The 17,145-nt window shown below is 45.8% G+C and overlaps 5 protein-coding genes across 5 annotated transcripts; 1 reads left to right on the top strand and 4 right to left on the bottom strand.

Moving 5' to 3' along the window:
• Nucleotides 1–727: 727 nt before the first annotated feature.
• On the bottom strand, nt 728–7,441 carry TRIVIDRAFT_188797 (uncharacterized protein; the record flags this gene model as incomplete). Its single annotated transcript, XM_014105240.1, has 16 exons — nt 728–783; nt 1,864–1,902; nt 2,533–3,191; nt 3,258–3,338; nt 3,408–3,844; nt 3,928–4,112; nt 4,166–4,230; nt 4,300–4,350; nt 4,418–4,489; nt 4,549–4,747; nt 4,814–5,198; nt 5,403–6,103; nt 6,183–6,416; nt 6,491–6,770; nt 6,835–7,061; nt 7,141–7,441. 16 exons carry the CDS (start codon nt 7,439–7,441, stop codon nt 728–730), a joined length of 3,972 nt encoding a protein of 1,323 aa, XP_013960715.1.
• A 1,225-nt stretch (nt 7,442–8,666) lies between these two features.
• Nucleotides 8,667–10,471, bottom strand: TRIVIDRAFT_81532 (uncharacterized protein; the record flags this gene model as incomplete). The annotated part of the gene is made up of 4 exons (XM_014105239.1): nt 8,667–9,307; nt 9,377–10,147; nt 10,236–10,297; nt 10,465–10,471. The coding sequence occupies 4 exons, from the start codon at nt 10,469–10,471 to the stop codon at nt 8,891–8,893; spliced, it is 1,257 nt and encodes a 418-aa protein (XP_013960714.1).
• A 1,303-nt stretch (nt 10,472–11,774) lies between these two features.
• On the bottom strand, nt 11,775–13,050 carry TRIVIDRAFT_52450 (uncharacterized protein; the record flags this gene model as incomplete). The annotated part of the gene is made up of 2 exons (XM_014105238.1): nt 11,775–12,213; nt 12,305–13,050. 2 exons carry the CDS (start codon nt 13,048–13,050, stop codon nt 11,775–11,777), a joined length of 1,185 nt encoding a protein of 394 aa, XP_013960713.1.
• Nucleotides 13,051–13,954: 904 nt separating this feature from the next.
• Nucleotides 13,955–15,065, bottom strand: TRIVIDRAFT_111968 (uncharacterized protein; the record flags this gene model as incomplete). Its single annotated transcript, XM_014105237.1, has 3 exons — nt 13,955–14,399; nt 14,485–14,627; nt 14,701–15,065. The coding sequence occupies 3 exons, from the start codon at nt 15,011–15,013 to the stop codon at nt 14,103–14,105; spliced, it is 753 nt and encodes a 250-aa protein (XP_013960712.1).
• Nucleotides 15,066–15,603: 538 nt separating this feature from the next.
• TRIVIDRAFT_81530 (uncharacterized protein) lies at nt 15,604–17,124 on the top strand (the record flags this gene model as incomplete). Its single annotated transcript, XM_014105236.1, has 5 exons — nt 15,604–15,955; nt 16,039–16,149; nt 16,202–16,338; nt 16,429–16,525; nt 16,622–17,124. 5 exons carry the CDS (start codon nt 15,646–15,648, stop codon nt 16,924–16,926), a joined length of 960 nt encoding a protein of 319 aa, XP_013960711.1.
• Between the last annotated feature and the right edge of the window lie 21 nt (nt 17,125–17,145).

The raw sequence follows: 17,145 nt of genomic DNA, 5'->3' as shown, positions 1-17,145 counted from the left end.
CAGAACTCAGCGTCAAACTACTTCAACGCACGCATAGTGAATTTTCTCGATTATACAATGACTGCGCGTGGCAAATTAGCGCCACCTGGCACATTTTAGACAGAAATGAGCGGGCGAGATTCTTCCTGAATCATTTCCAAAAAAAGGTTTCGAATTGCTTGGAAACTGACGGGACTCGGAAATTTCGGTCGCAGCTCTTTCCCGAGATGAATTTGTACGATATCTCGACGAATCCAAAGTCTTTGTTGAATCAGTTCAAGCATCGTGCCACGCAATCTTTATTTCAGCAGTATTGGATCGGTTTTGATGGTGGACCAGGTGATGGCCCCTTCATTATGGAGCAAGTGAAGAATAAGCAGCTTGATCTAGGAGAATCTTTGCCAAACTGCTACACCTTCTTCGTAGAGGGTCGGTATGGAAAGAGCATTGAGATAACAAATGACATCAGCGCAGCTTTGATATCTCTGAAACCTTTGATTGATGTTGGTCTCTGTGTTCCGTATGCAATCGGGGCATATATCTATACCAGACAATATATTATGTTGATGAATCTTCGAGACATGGCCTTGACATTACTTCGAAGGTCCCCTCGATCATGGTGGACCAATATGCAGTGGAAAAAGGTTGTACAAGCCAACTGGGATATCACGATGAACTGTTTAATGGAACAGGAGCCAGGGGAGGAGGATCCAGAGGAGGAAACAGTTCTCAGCTTACTCTCTGGTACTTACGATACGAGAGATTCTCTCGAAGAGCATTTGGCCATCCTCTGGAATGAGCCCTCTGTGCTTGTTCACGATGTCAACATTCGGTTGCTCAGTCGACCAGAGCTAGTGATGGACGATAAAGAACGCTGGTTGCCACACCAAACGGATAAGAATATCAACGGTGCTATTTTCGAAGCAGTCTGTAGCGCCATCGAAAGACATGCTATATGGTGCTACATATCCGAACTTTTAGACTTCTGGCATCACTTGGATGAAAAAAAGGATACAGTACACACGCGCATCGTTCTCCAAGAAATTTCCAATATATGCCACTTCGAGTACAGCCGCGCTCGGGCCCACTTCCTTAGGCAAGTCCAGACAGGAATTGGGGCAAGATGTTTCAAGCGCCTGGTTAATGTTTACGACGAGGCCGGTAACCCAAAAGTCATTATGAAGATTAAGCCAGAGGAGCTGGCTGAGGATGATGCCCATCTACAATATGTGCTGCGCCTCTGTCACTCCAATGAGTCACAGGCACTTGAGTGGATCAAAAAACTAGATGATCTATACGAAGCCCATCCATCTAGTAGGAAAGACCTACAGGAGAGGGAGATAGACGCATTGGCCGATCTAGTTATGATCACGGATTTTATCGAAGCCATGATAGAATTCGCACGAATACCAGCCCACTCTCACAAAACTGGACAGGCGTTTGTCGCAGGATCTCGGGAGCTGCATTCGGCATTAAACGATCTCAAGAAAGAACTTGACTTACAAGATTTCGCAGTGCCAATCGATAAACTATTAAAGCCCGGAATGGCGAACAAGGCATTGACTAAAATTGACGCCTTCATTGTTCGCAAGACTGGTGCAAATCTGGAGTTTTATTATCATTACATTGCCCAAGAAAGTTTGGCATGCGTTTATTTTCAATGTCAGAGGACAGAAGTATTGCTAAATAAAACTGAGCCCTTCGCGATTCCGGTTACAAACACTTCTTTCATCTCTGAGAGATTAGAGCGAAAAAAGCACGATCACGATACAAGTCCCCCTCAGACATCCACAGCTGATATGATGCCAGCTTTGAAGGCACCTGACGGAGGACCACTGCGGGATTCATTGGCTAATCCAGTGGGAAAAAAGGTCTTTTCCACACTCTTCAAAAAGTCCGGGACTAAAGCCTCGATAACTTGGGCTGCGTTTGAAAATGCCATGACTTCAATTGGGTTTACCGCTGTACACGTATTTTGCGACGTGTACAGGATTTATCCGCCAAAGATATTACGTTTGAAGACGACTATAACAGCATGGCGGCCCAGTAACTCTCGAATAGAGGGGCATTCGATATCGATACTTTCACGCCAGCTGAAGAGGGCATACGGAGCGCATATAGCTTTTGGTTGATTACAGGGAGTTATCCATTTGATTTGGTTACTAATAGCGAGCCTTGGTGGAAATGTATATCTTCAAAAGCGATGTATTACTATGGTGCAAAAATAGCGGGAAAGGCTTCGTCTCATGGGAAGATTCAACAGTAACGGATGGTGAATTACAGACATCATGTTTAATTGGGTATTCCGTTACGAAAGAAGTAATTGACACAGAATATCCGGGGAAACTTTTTTACTGCTTCTCCGATCCCGACTCCTCCCACCTCCCTTCTAGACTTGGTTGTCATATATGAGACTGCACTCAGTGAAATCGAGAAAAGGACACCCATAGTAGGACAAGGAGGGTTTGACTAAGGGTATTTTATTTATTACCATTATGATCATTTATAATCACCATGCCGTTGTATTTTATACCTATCTACCTGGAAGCTGACTTAATCGCCCGTCAGCCATGAAGGCGACAACCTCTTTGCTGGTTTTCGCATGGGTTTGTATGTCTCCCAACCTGTGAGCTACCAGGATGACGGTGTGATTTTTATTGGTGAACTCCTCATCAACAATAGCATGTATTTTCTTTTCCGCTTCAATGTCAAGCGAGGAAGTTGCCTCATCAAGGAGGATTATTGGTTGGATTCGAGTAAGTCGAAGAGAGTCAGCCTTGATGAGAGCACGACAGAGGGCAAGCAGTTGACGCTGGCCAACTGAGAGCTCAGCCAAGTTTGCAATCCTGATATCAAGAATATTGGGTTCCAGAGAAGAGGGTGCTGTTTCCGTGCTGCCACACTCTGCACTCCACTCTTCAGCATCTTCGCATCTTCCTCGTCTCTCAACACTGCCGCTCACAAGTTGGGACCAGAGCCCAACTGTCTCGAGCTTCTCTATAATGAATGAGTCCGAGAGGAAACCTTCTGGATCAAGATTGAAGCGCAACGTTTCGTTCGATAAAAGCAAGACATCTTGTGATATAGTGACGAAGCAACGCTGCCGGAGTATTTCAGGCTGTATGTTGCTAATGTCGACGCCATCTATCTCAATTTGGCCTGACTGTAGTTCTAACATTCGCAATAAAGACAAAATGAGAGAGCTTTTGCCGCTGTATGCAATTAATTTACAAGATCAGCGCACGCCGAAAACATATCACGTTGATGCGCAAACTTGCCTGCCTGTACGACCATGGATGGTAACCTTTTGGCCAGCCTCTATCCTCAAATTGACATCCTGCAGCGCAACTGCGCCAGAGCTAGTTATTTTCATTCATTAGCATGTTTGCTTTAGAGCTCAAAGCCCCTCATATTGGACGTTTACTCACTGGTAAGCCGCTGTTGCCCCGTGGAAGATAATCGCCCCTTTAGAGGGCCAATTGCCTTCGGGCTTGAAGTCATCTTCTGTGATTTGGGCCTCGGGTGGAGTAGACCTTTCGAGAGACTTGACACGGGCCATTGCTCCTAGAGCAAGTTCCAATTTGGTCCACCCATCGACCAAGTTTAGGAGTGTCGCATTAGCAACTAGCATCACGTTCAATGCAACACCCGCTTGACCAGCGCTGATGTGGTCACGAAATTTCGTCACAATGCTGATGACGAGGACAGCCATGGCCGCAGCAATCAGGTCAAGCACAATGCCGAGCCATCTCTGGAGAGTAAGACGAAGAAATTCCGGGCGCTGAGACTGGTGCAGATTATCTACATTTTCACGAATAGTCGCCTGCTGCCAGCCAAAGGCTCGTATAGTCGCGAGCCCTTCAATCTAGTAGGATGAAGCCAGAAAATGAGTTAGAAATCTTCAATACCCTTACCACCAGGGTAGAATCCTTGTGTTGTTTCACTTACTGACTGAAGGAAACTGGAGAAAACGGCAGCGCGTGACTCAAGTTCTAAGAGCTGGAGCTGCCGCGAAGTGCGCAGATATATTGTCTGTATTATGTATACTACGAAGAGACAGACGGGAAGTGACAATGCCAGTAACTTTTGAGCGGTAAAGAGAAGAGCAGCCTGCATAAAAAGCTTGAATATTTCTTCACCGCGTTAGTCCATGTTATAATTAAAGATGCGGCGTAAGTTGACTCACGATGGCTCACGCTTGCCATGATCATTGGTAATTGCTGATCGACATATTCCATGTCCTGACTGAATCTAAAAGAGAACATGATAAGGTTTTGTCTCTTCTCTACGCGTAAAACGTCTGCCAATTATCCGACTTACCTGTTTAAGATCGAGCCATTTTCAACTGTGGAAAAGAAGGAGAGAGGTGCACTAGGCAACGATGACTTAGTTTCTATAACGTGGCCATTAAAAGATAGCAAAATTTGGAATTTCTTACTTCATAATGATGTTTAAAAGGCGCCGGTGAGCTTGCAGTCCCGAATTGGGAGCAAGTCGGATTACGGTAGCCCTATAATCAAGTAGGTTAGCATTAGATTGCTCTAATTTGTGCTATATCGCGGTTCTTACCAGATTGTCCCATGTGTTGATACCAAAGAACAGACGCAAAGGAATAAAAACCCCGAGATATAGTATAAAGTACTGCCATCCTCCGACTCGGTCCACAGCTTCAGCCAGTATTGGGGCACAGAAATAAAGAAAGCATACGACGCCGTCCATCCCACAAGGAGGGCGACGTTGATCAAGCCAGAAAGCCTAAAATAATATCCTATTTGATGTCAGTATCGCTAGTGCTAATTATGTGCTACATCGTAGATTAAGAAGAGCTCAATACCATAAAGGGCGATATCCCCTGTTCGTTTGTATATTTCGGTCTCGGCGGTCTGCTGCCTTATTTTTAATTGATTCGATGCTGTAAGTGGTTCTCTAGGATCGCTCTCTTGAACGAATTTGTGTATGTCTGCTGCTTTAGTGCTAAGACTCTGCCATCTGCCTTGCTCAGACACGCCATTGTTGCCCAGGATAACAACGTGATCGCTCATGGGAAAGTACTGAGCTGAGTTGGCAGCCAGTATCACCGTGGTTCCCATCTGCCGGAACAGGCCATTAGGTCCAAGCAGATTGTTGAAAACGGTTCTCTCTGTATCTCCATCTAGAGCACTGAACGCATCATCCAGCAGAGCGATCTTACACCTGGAAAAAACAGCTCGTGCAAGTGACTAATTTGGGCACCTTGTTAAATAGAATGACTTAAGTATTTTCTGGAGTAAGGGAGTAAGAAGTAAAAACAGTCACAATATCTTTTCGCAAATACAAAAAGCAAAGCGAAATTGAAACCTAATAAAATGAAAAGGAAAAAAAAAATAACAGGAAGAATAAAGGAAAAGAGGTTGCAATAAAATGGATGGCGAGAAGAAGCTTACCACACGCCGCATCAAACCGCCAGACAAATTGAGACCCCTGCTCCCAATTTGCGTCGCGTCGCCATCGGGCAAGGTGCTAAAGTCATGAGAGAGACAGCAGGCCTCAGTAACTTGGTGATACCAATGTTCGTTCTTGTTCTTCGTTGTTCCTTGAATTATATCTCTTATGGTCCCGCTAGGGACCCAGGGCGTCTGCGCACAGTATGCTATGTGTCGGGTGCTAAGGTAGATCTTACCGTTAACCGGTGGTGCTTCACCTAGCAGTACTCTTAGTAAAGTTGACTTTCCACTTCCTACGGGACCTGAAATGATAGCGAAAGTTCCGCAATCCAGTTCCAAGTTGACATTGTGCTTGAACACGCCGACAGTTAAGCCATGGATTAAGATGGCTGGCGCCGGCTTTGCCAGTTTCTGGGGCGAACTGATTCCTTCTTTTTCATTAAGTGAGAGATTCGTTGTCAACTCTCGGTAATCGACTAAAGAGGGCCGCAAAAGAAAAGTCTGAATCCTATCAAGACTAGCCAAGGCTGCTGTGATACGGGCCACGGCTGTCATGACCATGTTGGCAGGCTGCATAATCATGCTCAGTATGGCAATAGTAGTGAAAGCAGTTGCTGTGTCCATTGGTTGCCCATGCGCATTGGCAAGTAGAGCGAAGACGACCAGTGTGAGGGCTGGAGAGAATATTCCAAGGGAATTGGCTATGCAGAAGTTTCCAAATGTTAGCTTGGCCATTATCCCGGGCCCTGGTATTGCTATCCCATGAAGAAGGCTACGGACCACATGCGTTGTAATAAACCATCATCCAGCGGACTTTGGAAGCTAGCTCTAGCTCTCGTTGTCGCAACTTCTCGATGCGCTCAGAAAGCCTTTTCTTCAATCCAAGCATCTTGATAGCTTTCATTGAGTCAATCATTGAACTTGTTGCCGCTACACGATCTTGCGTTGATTGGTTCCAGTTAGTCTGCGCAGAATGCAGATCCCTGGTGACGTAGAGGCCCAGACGCGAAAAAACTCAGTCACGTCGTCATATTAGCACAAGCGTAAACAAGGAGGAGGGCGTCTTTAAGAATTGAATATTGACTCACTTAAAATGAGTAGCAGTGGCAGCGGCCATATCCAGCCAACCTCCATAGCTAACAGAGTTACTCCTATTATAAGCTCCACGAGATAGGCCCATATTTCGTGAACTATCTCGATATTTATATTAAGGTAATCAACATCTGTGCTCATGAGGGTTGTTGCAGCGCCATCGTCATAGGTAACACTCGGAAGACACATGGCTTTCTCGTGAATAAGACCCACGAGAATGCTTCGAACCATGATCTTCAGCTTGTTTAGTCTATGCTGGTAAGCGCCTGATGACACCTATCAGGACTATCAGCATTTGGGGACCCATATAAACAAGTAGTGATGAAGATTCTGCACATGCCGCAATACCGATATAGATGACGATAGCCGATACGACAATCCAGTAGCCATAGCTGGTATCCTTCGCGGAAGAATCAGCGCCGACGAAGAAAATGCACTGCCTAATCAGACGTGGTTGCGAATACTTGAATCCGATCAAGAACAAGCGCGGTATGATAGCCACAAGGAATGGCTTCTTGACGCACTTCAGCAACGTAAGAGACAAGTTTATTCTCTTTTCTGGTTGCGCTATTATAATAGCGTTTTAATTATAGTTACTTTTCTCAGAGCCATAAACATTAATCTTGGTATTTGGTCGGAGGCTTACCTCGTTGTACCCAGGTTTGGATCGCTGCCGCCCTCATTGTTTTGGGCTGCATGCCTCGGGTCAGGGCCGGGGCAAACTTTAGAGCGGCAATGTTGTTAAAAGTTTGGAATAAGAACGGATTAACCCAAAAGAAAAATATTCTACTCAGGACATTGCTACACTCCTCGGGAACTTCTGATTGCCCTCTTGGATTTAAAGTCCCATGTTGAGCAAGGCATTCGATCACCAAAAGCGTTGTGTGTATGGAAAATCGGGTTATTAGAAGTGAGTGCGAGCGCGCTGCGACGCTGGAACTGGGCATCGTCAAAAGAAGAGCATCGCATATAATAATAGAAAGTAGGTAGAGGATTGCCAGATCGGAAGGCCTAGGAGACCTCTCATACTCAAGTAATATAAGGATGCTGAGTCCCATACACGCCACGGATGAAGCAAGCACTGAGTAAACTATGACTGGCTCAAGTCGGATGGATGCCAATGAAACCAGGAGGATAATTGAGAGCAACAGTGCAAGGATCTATTGTCTGATGTTGGTACCCAGGTAGCAGCGAAGATACAGATCAAAACAAAAACTACCTACCGAATGAAATCGTGCCATCCAACCTGGTACAGTTCTGGGTATGGATCGCCCAAGTCTCCAAAGTCTTAAGGGAAGGCATAATTGAAAGACAGCTCCGCAAATTACTGACCCCAAGAATAAAGCCTTCTCGGGCTGCCAACTTTGAGAAGACATGCCGATTTGGATCCGTTACAATCTCTTTCACTCGTTAGTAACTGTATGAGCAAACTGGTCGACCGAGTTTATTGCGTGAGGAATTAAAAAGTTTCATGCATGAATGTCCAGTAATTAGGCGATTCTAAGGGCATCGAATGGCCTCTGCCAAGGCCGAATGCCAAAACCTCAAGTACTATGATACTCTAATTTTTAGAGGGCAAGGCACATGTAGATACCAGTCAACCCCAAAAAGGAAACCCCTCGCCCTCCAATGAGCTTCCATTGCATCTGATTACTATCTCTGTTACGCTTGCATACTTTTGATTACATCCCTAGCTTGTCAGCAGCTGTACTTATGTATTTTGCCACACCGATCTTTAATCGTCCTTGTATTATGCCGCCTCTGATATCTCACAATCCAAGCACTTACTTGGCCAAAACTTTGAAAACATGCAGATACCGAGATAAAATTTTCAACACTTTTAACGGTTGATGAGAACTGCATAGATAGGGAAGGTGAACTGAGGAAAAGGAAAGGAATACGTCAATTACATAAGAGAACCTGAACAGAGAGAAAATAAACGGTTGTTTAATTTAATTCAGTAAAATTGTAGGAATGAATTAGTAAACGTAGTTCATATTACCGAAACCATTCAAGTTTTCTCATTTGAACATGTAGGTCAGGCGATTGTGAGAATTGTCGGAGTAATAAACAACTTTATGTTCAAATAGGCAAAATGTTCCCTATAAAGAGGTGTCACCTCAACTTCACCGTCCTAGTCCATATGTTTTCAGTCCTCAATTTAGTTTTTTTATGATTTCATTGTATTCGTTTGCCTTGATGTAGATTATGTTTTGCCCTATACAGCGTGTAGGCGCTACACGTCGATTTCCAATTCGCACAATTACTGCTAGGAAAGCCGCTGGTCCTCCTTCTTGCCTATCATATATCATGCAAGGAACCAACATACCAAAGAAAAGTCCTGTTTGACCTCGGGTTCCAGCTTCCTCTCATGACTTCTCAATTTGTCCCGTTTTCTAATCACGACCATAGACGGATTTGGATGATAACGAGGCTGCAGATAATGATGATGTCCCCTCGCTCGATCCGCTTCCCGAATCTTGTGTTTCGCTATGGCTCCGCCTACGGTTCAGACCCTTGGACGACGTCGGCAAGGACAAAGATCGAAAACGTTTCTTCATCTTCCGCAGTGCCGTCAAAATATCACGGTCCTCTGGCAAAATACCGACGCAGACGCCAAAGTTGTAAAGGTGTTCCACTTCGGTAATCATCCGTTCCGCTCTGGAATCCCCTGGTTCACCTACTGTTCCTGAGATTGGCACCGCGGTACTTGTCGCCTGCGCAGTACGCGCTGTTCGTTGCTGCATTCTCGCTCTGCTGGGAGTTTCTATTTCTTCCACTTCATCAAGCGACGAATCTGACTCATGTGGACGCTGGGGGAGTTTTCTTTTTTTAATGTTCGCTGTTTTTGAATCTGGCAAGCAGGGGGTATGAAAACTAACTTTGTGTACCGGCACCCTTGCCTCCTCGGGTGCATCCGTCTGGCTGGGCGTGGTTTGTGGAGTCATCCACTTTGATTGCATTCGTGATATCTGCGATTTTTGGTGCTCCACATCCCGCACAGCGGGTATACTAGGTGCTGTCACGCTTTGCGTCACTATCGCAATCGCTTTTTTCTCTCTATTGGAGTGATGTGAGATCGACTCGCGCATTTGTGGTCTGACGACGGATATATGCGAAACTAGGGACTGTGTGTTATTCCCCGTAGCGCTTTCACTCTCCCCAGTTGATACCACTAGCCCCGCGGGTAATGAGGCTTTCTTCTCGGCTCCCATTAGGATCTCGCCAGCTTTAAGAGGGCCCGAAGGGTTCTGTAAGATTAACGTGCCTGGAACACTTGAATTCCCATTACCGTCGTTTAAGGTCGGCAGAGACATGTCCATGCAGTCTGGAAAAGTTCTCAATGGGGACCAAGGCAGCGGGAAGTAGCATTGATGAGCATTGTCCACTGAAGCGGGGCTCCACGTGCCATCATTCTCCAGGCTTGGGAAATCAGTCCCAGCTGTGGGAATTGTAATAGACGTAGGACTAATATCCGCAGCAGAATGATTTGTATCTGCTCGAGCCTGACTATAAATGCCAGTTGATGAAGATACCGCAGCGTCTACGGGCTTGTTTGTTGGCGAAGTTGAGCCCGCTTCGTCTAATGTCTGGCTTGCTTGTTCTTTTCGATGTTTTTCTCCTACGCACAATGATGAGCTTGACTTTTTCCCCTATTACAAATTTTCAATCTCTTTTTGACTTCCTCCTATTTCGGTGTGTCACGTTGACGCTTGGAGGTGGGTTTTTAACAGAGCTTACTATAGCGGCGCTGTGACTCTCTATTTTGACGTCGTCTCTTTTCATTTTGCGAGAGACTTTGCCTGGGCATAATTGAAGTTAACGCTGTAAAGACTGTGCTTAGCAGAAACAAATTTAGTTCTGCTAAAATCTCCGAGAAAATTGGAGTTACAATACTCTCTTGTAGATTGATAAGAACAAGGGATAGCCTTTATATGTCTACACTATGGTGTCAAAGGTGCGGACATACCCCTCATTTTAGAGTACCAAGAATGACATCACGATAAATGAAAAGACCTATACCTTGAGTTTGAGGAGAGATAGGCGTGAAGTATCAATACTCTATGGGAGGTATCTCAATATAAATTAATATCTAGCACACTATCTATTGGCAACCCACACCATTTAGCGGCGTGTACTGCCGGAAAACGATGAGGGATTAAGTTGATCAACCGTGAGTTTCTTCGTGTGCTGTATAATTCCCAGTATGCTGTAGGCATTCTTTGGATCTTTGGGTATATGCTAATTTGTATCAGCATTAGAAAGAAAGACAACATTTTGGGAAATATGTGCTACATTTTTTTCTCTTATGGGGGATGCGATGAGCCTGTATTTATTTATATGCCATCATAGCAAGTCACCCCTGATAACAAGCTTCAATCACAGTTGCATGCTTATGTTAACGGACTTTGTCATGACATATATAGGTATTCAATGGCATGCCTGGTGCAGTGGATACCTGGATCTAGTTTATTTCCATGCTAGTCACTGGCCTCTAAGTGATTTATATGATTGTAGTCTGTTGAGCTGCTAGAGAGTGTACTGTTAACGTGGTACTCTCCAACAGATATACAGTAACCAAAACGTAGGTTGCCAAATTGCTGTACAGATCACGGCGCGAGAACAAACAAGGAGATTTTCAATCTCGGGAACCGCTGGCATAAGGAGAGGTCGTTTCGATTTAGAAAGTTTAATTTATTCTTTCAACCCAGAAATGGAAGCATTCCTCTTTTATCCAACACAGATGGGCTAACCCTGAATTAGTGTTAATGGCCAGCCAGCTAGTCAGCGAAATGGCAGCTGTTAGATCCAAGCTAGCCTTTGTAGCTTGAACAGATCTATGAAAAGATGAGATGTGTGTCAGATGCGCAGACAGTTAGTCCATCGAAAAGAAGCTGCTAGCCACAAGCTAGATTTTGTGGCTTTGAATAGAACTACCTAACTAAGATGGCCACAGTTCCGATGTTCATCCTTTCGCAGACGTACCCAAGATGCTATCACAGGTCCAGCATCATGGGCATCGCGTGGGTAGTCTTCCTCATCTTGACTCCTCAATATAAATGTATGATCACAATTGTGGCCACAATGCATGTGAAATTGATGGCAAGGAAAATTCTTCTAATGACACCAGGGCTTGGCTAGGTCGCAATGAGCATAGATAGGCTGCATGGGATTACATCAACAGTAATCAAGATTGCGTGCTAAACAGAAGGAAAGGCAAATGAAGAAATCTTTATTTTCCGATGCGATTTCTATCAAAAAGGATTTACATGCGTAATTCTACCTGGCCTGCTTCGCATCGGTGAACAAGGGGGCTAAGACGGAACTCTCAAACCACTTCTTGTCCTTGGCCCAGCCTTTGAGAATGAAGTCTCGTCCAAGAGTCAGGGCGGCTAGAACTATGGGCAACGGGTATGGTAATGGAGCGTTTCGATTTCGCCGGTAATACCAACAAATGAGGTGCACGCCAGCGTGAATGGCAGTGCCAAATGCGAGCTCTTCACTGAGTGGGCCATAGCCCTCCATGAAGCCTTGCATGATAGGAATACTTGTAGAGACGTTTTTAAAGTGCTTTCGTTCATAAAGATCGGCCAGTATGCCACCAATATCCACAGCGCGGTGGCCGAACTGAGCATTCTCCCAGTCAATGATGAAGAGCTTGTTTGGCTCTTGGTTTGAACTTTGGGAGTCGTACCATGGGCTATCTGGGAGTAAAACACTGTTTTTGGGTCCATGATTAGAGATGTGATTTTGACCAAGGACGAGGTTTCGCTTTGTATGGCAGGTGGTTGAAAGGCACTTTAACTTACTTGCCAGCCCAGAAATCTCCATGAATAAGTCCACGGATCTCCTCTCCTTCAGTCGGGGGTCGCTCAAACTCGTATTTCATGGCACTCTGGACAGCTTTCAATGTCTCTTTGTGGCCCTCTATAGTCTCAGGATGGCGTTCAAGAATCTCGATGAAGCTGTCGTAGGTGATGAGGCATTTCAACTGGCGCATACCCTTGTTAGGCCCTACCCTTTCCCGGAGCGCAGCCTGGGCTGGCTCTGAGGTCCAGTTGTGGAAGAAACGCAGCCAAGAGCCCAAAGCATATCCGACAGATCGGCCGCTAGACCCAGGCAAGATCTGATCAACATTGGCGGATTGCAAGATGGTAGTCAGGTCGATGGTACTAGGAAAGTCTTGATGAACTTGAGTGTGCGTGTCTCTGTCAAACAGGTAGCATCGAGGTGCCGCAACCACCGAAGTGCCACTGGGAGTGTTGATGGTTTGGGTAAAGCCATCCAAACCATGGAGCATGGACTCTTCAAAGATGCAGCGCGTGACATCGAGTGGGAAGTCGCGGTTGATGGCAACATAGTCGGTAGAACGTTTGATCACGACAGTCGTGGCTGTATCTCCTGGAAGAGGCTTGAGAAGGGCGCCACGATAGAGGAAGTTGGCTGTGCCACCGCTCAGTTTTGTCAGAGTCGAGCAGGCATATGGAGTCTGAGCCAGCTGATCAAGGATCTGTTGGACCAGAGTGGTCTCCTCTTCATCGATGAGGGGCGCCATTGCATTCGGGGTGTACGAGTGCACACTCTGATTGCCCGGGAGTTGCAATAGACAAGCGCCAAGGTGCGTAGACGATGCGGAAGCGGGTGGTGAGGAGGTGAGGAGGCGAGGAGAATGGACAGAGATTGATGGCGCTGGACAAAGAAACAGCACGACGTCTATGCGCTGGGCCAGAGCGTCAGTGTGATCGACCAACAAGTCGAAGTGAAGCTGTCTCCCCTCCAGATCCTTAGGCAGCAGAGCCCTGGACAAGCTCAGGACAAGCTCAAGCGAAACCCCTGCAACACCCGCCGCTAAAATTCCCTAGGGGGGGTGATTAGGTGCTTACTTAGTCCGTAGGCGGTCAAGCGTTGCCGCGGGCAGTAAGCTGTACCTGTGCCAGAGGCGGGGTATGTACTGGGAAGGTAGTGGGTTGTGTGGATGATGTTCCTGCATGTGTGGTGCAGCATATATTCGGGAAGCATCGTAGTGTATTTAATACTCCGAAGGACCTTCAGTCGCTGTTATCTCGTGTACTTCGCCAGCCGCATGTACCGTCGATGTCGCGATACAAGTTCTCAACAGCAATCAATACATGTCTACAGGTGGTATCTTTCACCCCAAAGGATTTTGCTTACACATCATCGCATAATCTATTCGTGCTTATCCTGCATTTGCATTGGCGAGATAGAGATATCCACTGATAATAGGTACATGTAGGTAATCAACATGAGATAGAGCTGCTGACACCGAAGCAGAAGTAAACTGTCCTCAAACTCTACAAAATAACACATCTATCTAGGTATGTACTAGGTTGGATAGATTACATGTAATTACATTTTATGCTTACCTAGGTACCTGTAGGCATATTTCACTGTAGCAGTCTCTAGATTACCCTAGGTACCTATGTACTTGTACCATGTGTGCATGCAAGTTGTGATGCATTTTTGGACAAGAAACTGAATACATGTACCTATGTACCTAGTTGTGAATTAAACTGTACTCCCATGCGTGTCTTTCCATCTCCCATTGAAGGTATCAATCTAGCCAAGATCCAGAAATACCTACTAAAATCACCTTTGCCAAGTAGTATTGTACACTCTCTCTTGCTCAATTTGAAAGGCCCGCAATACTTCAAAGTTGATGCAGTTGTGCTCGATACCCCAGCCTGTGACCGTAGACGCCTCTCCAACCTCTCCCTCTACAATGAGAGGTGAGTGGCCTTCAAGAGAAAATCCAGCACCACAAGATATGGACTGTCTCAGATACTCGAAACAATGATCCACGTGGGCATCCCAGCTCGCCTCGGAATATTCGCTTACAGTCGGATGCCCCTGCTTAACTTGCCAATAATGAAAGCGCACAATGTTCTGTCGTAGTGCAATTAATCGTTAGATCCTTGAGCTGCTGGGATAATTCGAAGCTGAGGAAGAAGAAAAGGAGCCTTCATCTTACCAGACAGTGCATTTGATGTAGTAATGACACGACATAGAATTTGCGCGGCACAGGATGTGCCATGTTCTCATGATGAAATGGCGGACCAATTCCCTCCATCAGCCCATACTTTTTAGGGTTCCCGATATAGAGCGCATCATGGCCTGTTCAAAAAGAGAAGAAGACAGTCAACATCCAGTGCTGCTGAAATGAAGGTGAGACTAAATCCCAACTCACCGGCTACCAAGTGATCCCAATTGTGGTGGGTCTGATTAGATGGCCCGATATAGCGCTCATCCGGCTCAAATATCTTCTTTACTCGTTCAAATATTTGTGGAGGAAAGGGGTGAGGAGAAGAAAGTCCAGGCAGGTCAACCACTCTGGGATGGCGGTAGATATCAAGAGCTACAAACCAGCCGGGCAACAGGGTCGCAAGGAGACCATACCCGAGAAATTTGCGAAAGTTTCGTTTTCGAGGAGGCGTATAGACATCCTCTTCGTCTCTACTCTCGTCGTGTGACGGACGAGTCTTCAAGGGCGAAAATGACATAACGCAATAATTTTCCAACGATAGAAGGGCAAAAGTGTTCACAAAAGCAAGACTTGGGTGTTTGGGAGTTTAGAGCAGTGATGAAGGGATATCATTGGTATTGACAAACTCTGAGAGAGCTTAACACTTAGCGCACGCGCTTCTGTAGTACAATCTGGTATCTATTTACGACCAGTAAGGGCTGTCAGCAACTCACAAACGCTTACCCGTGGGTGGATGATCACTTAGTCTAGACAGAGCTATACACCAAAGGCACATTGTAATCACTGCATATTTCTGATTAGCCATGGCCCATGCCAGGCCATGTGGAGCTTTGAGTATGAGGAGTAGTAATCTAATCATACAACCAGAAACGTGAATGATACCTCTGGTGTTGCTGACCCCTTGCTACCAACCTCATTGATTCTAATGATCACATGCTGAAGCTGATAGCGGGACCACACTCAACCAAGATATGGATCACTTTAGTAATCTTGTCGATTGCACTCACTGTGCGTCTTGAGGACATATCTTCATTTCATTGACAGTATAGTGTCAACACTCCCCGAATCTCCTCTTCCTGATTTCACACTTTTGCGCAAATTGTATCTATTTCAACCCCATTGGCTTTACCACTGTATTACGTGTTTACCATGGTATATACTGACACACCAAAATCCTCTTCCGACCCTCCTCAGTATGCGGAGAAGTCAAGTATCAGCAGCGACGAGCCCACCGAAGAAGAATCTCTTCTTCAGATGATGGGGAACCACACTACCCGTCGTTCTCAGAAAAAGCGTTCCTGTGGTTTCAGTTTTGATCTGAAGCATTGGATAGTTGCCAACATTCTCTTGACAATGATCAACTTGGCCTTCGTGGTTGGCCTGACTGTCCTCTGGCAGAAGGGGCGGCTATTTAGCCAGTCACCTCGCATGTCATCCACAGTCGCTTTGCTGCCGCCATGTTAGTAGCATCACCTCGACAATCCCTTCTATATTCTGCAAATATTGAGCATAGCTGACCTGACTCTCTTTTCCTTTGCCTAGCGCCGGCGACGGATGCTGTTGAAAAGGAGCTTCGCCCCTTCAGCTTGGTATCGCCATATAACGCACATCCCGGGCCCGAAACTGACAAGCTGTGGCACAACCTTGTTAACAGTCTGTTATTCACAATACTCTCTTCGCAATTCCAGGTGCTGACATGTTACAGCCGGAGCCATGTTCCCTCTAAGCGAGGAGCAATTTTCAGAGGTGAATGACAGTCCCAGCACTGGTGTTAAATTTACCCACGACCCTCAAGGCCGTTATCTTGGTACTTTGGCATCCACTCACCAAATTCACTGCGTTGTAAGTATTCTCTACAATCAAAGAATACCTGCTTATGGTAGTCTCTTTCACATGTTCATCACAGCAAGGTAACACGCGTGAATTCCTTAGGATTCTCTACGTAAGGGTCTTTGGTTCCATTACAAGCATTACAAAGCCCTAAATGACCCTCTCTTTATTGATAAGGATCCGCCTGAGAAGCATCTGAGTAAGTCTCCCCACAACCCCGAGAGGAACCAAGGATGGGAATGCATACAGGGTACTGTGACAAATAATAATTAACATACGTTGATAAAATCATTAGTGCACTGCGTAGAAATGCTTCGCAATGCCGTCATGTGTTTCGGCGATGTCTCAGTTATCACGTACAATTGGAAACGGGGGCACCCTGGACCCAAGGCTAGTTTTAAGAGCATGCACGCTTGTCAGAAATGGCATAAGATTGAGGAATGGCGTATAGCTCATAACGTCACGGAGCATATCAAGACCCTGGAGCGGCCTGTTGGAATTTTGGATGGCCCTATTGAAGAAGACGATACGGCCTTGGGAGGTGGTGGCGGTGCTCCCAAGAGTCCTGGTTCTGGTGGTGATGATGATGATGCATACTAGGCAACATTACAGCTATGAAGTCAAAATATGAGGCAGATATGGCGCAGGAGTCCGGGAAGGGCGAATGGACGTTGAGGTATGCCGGCAAGGAGGAAACAATTGTGTCAAGTCAATCTACATAGAAGGAGGTAGTTAGGCATTTGACAAGTAGGTACATTCATTTCTACCTAAGATAAAAATTTAATGATTTCCCTTGCGAATTGAACCATTACAACACCG

The sequence above is a fragment of the Trichoderma virens genome, assembly GCF_000170995.1.
Source record: "Trichoderma virens Gv29-8 chromosome Unknown TRIVIscaffold_2, whole genome shotgun sequence".
NCBI lineage: Eukaryota > Fungi > Ascomycota > Sordariomycetes > Hypocreales > Hypocreaceae > Trichoderma > Trichoderma virens.
The sequence above is the reverse complement of the archived record's forward strand: the minus strand, read 5'-3'. Positions and strand labels throughout refer to the sequence as shown.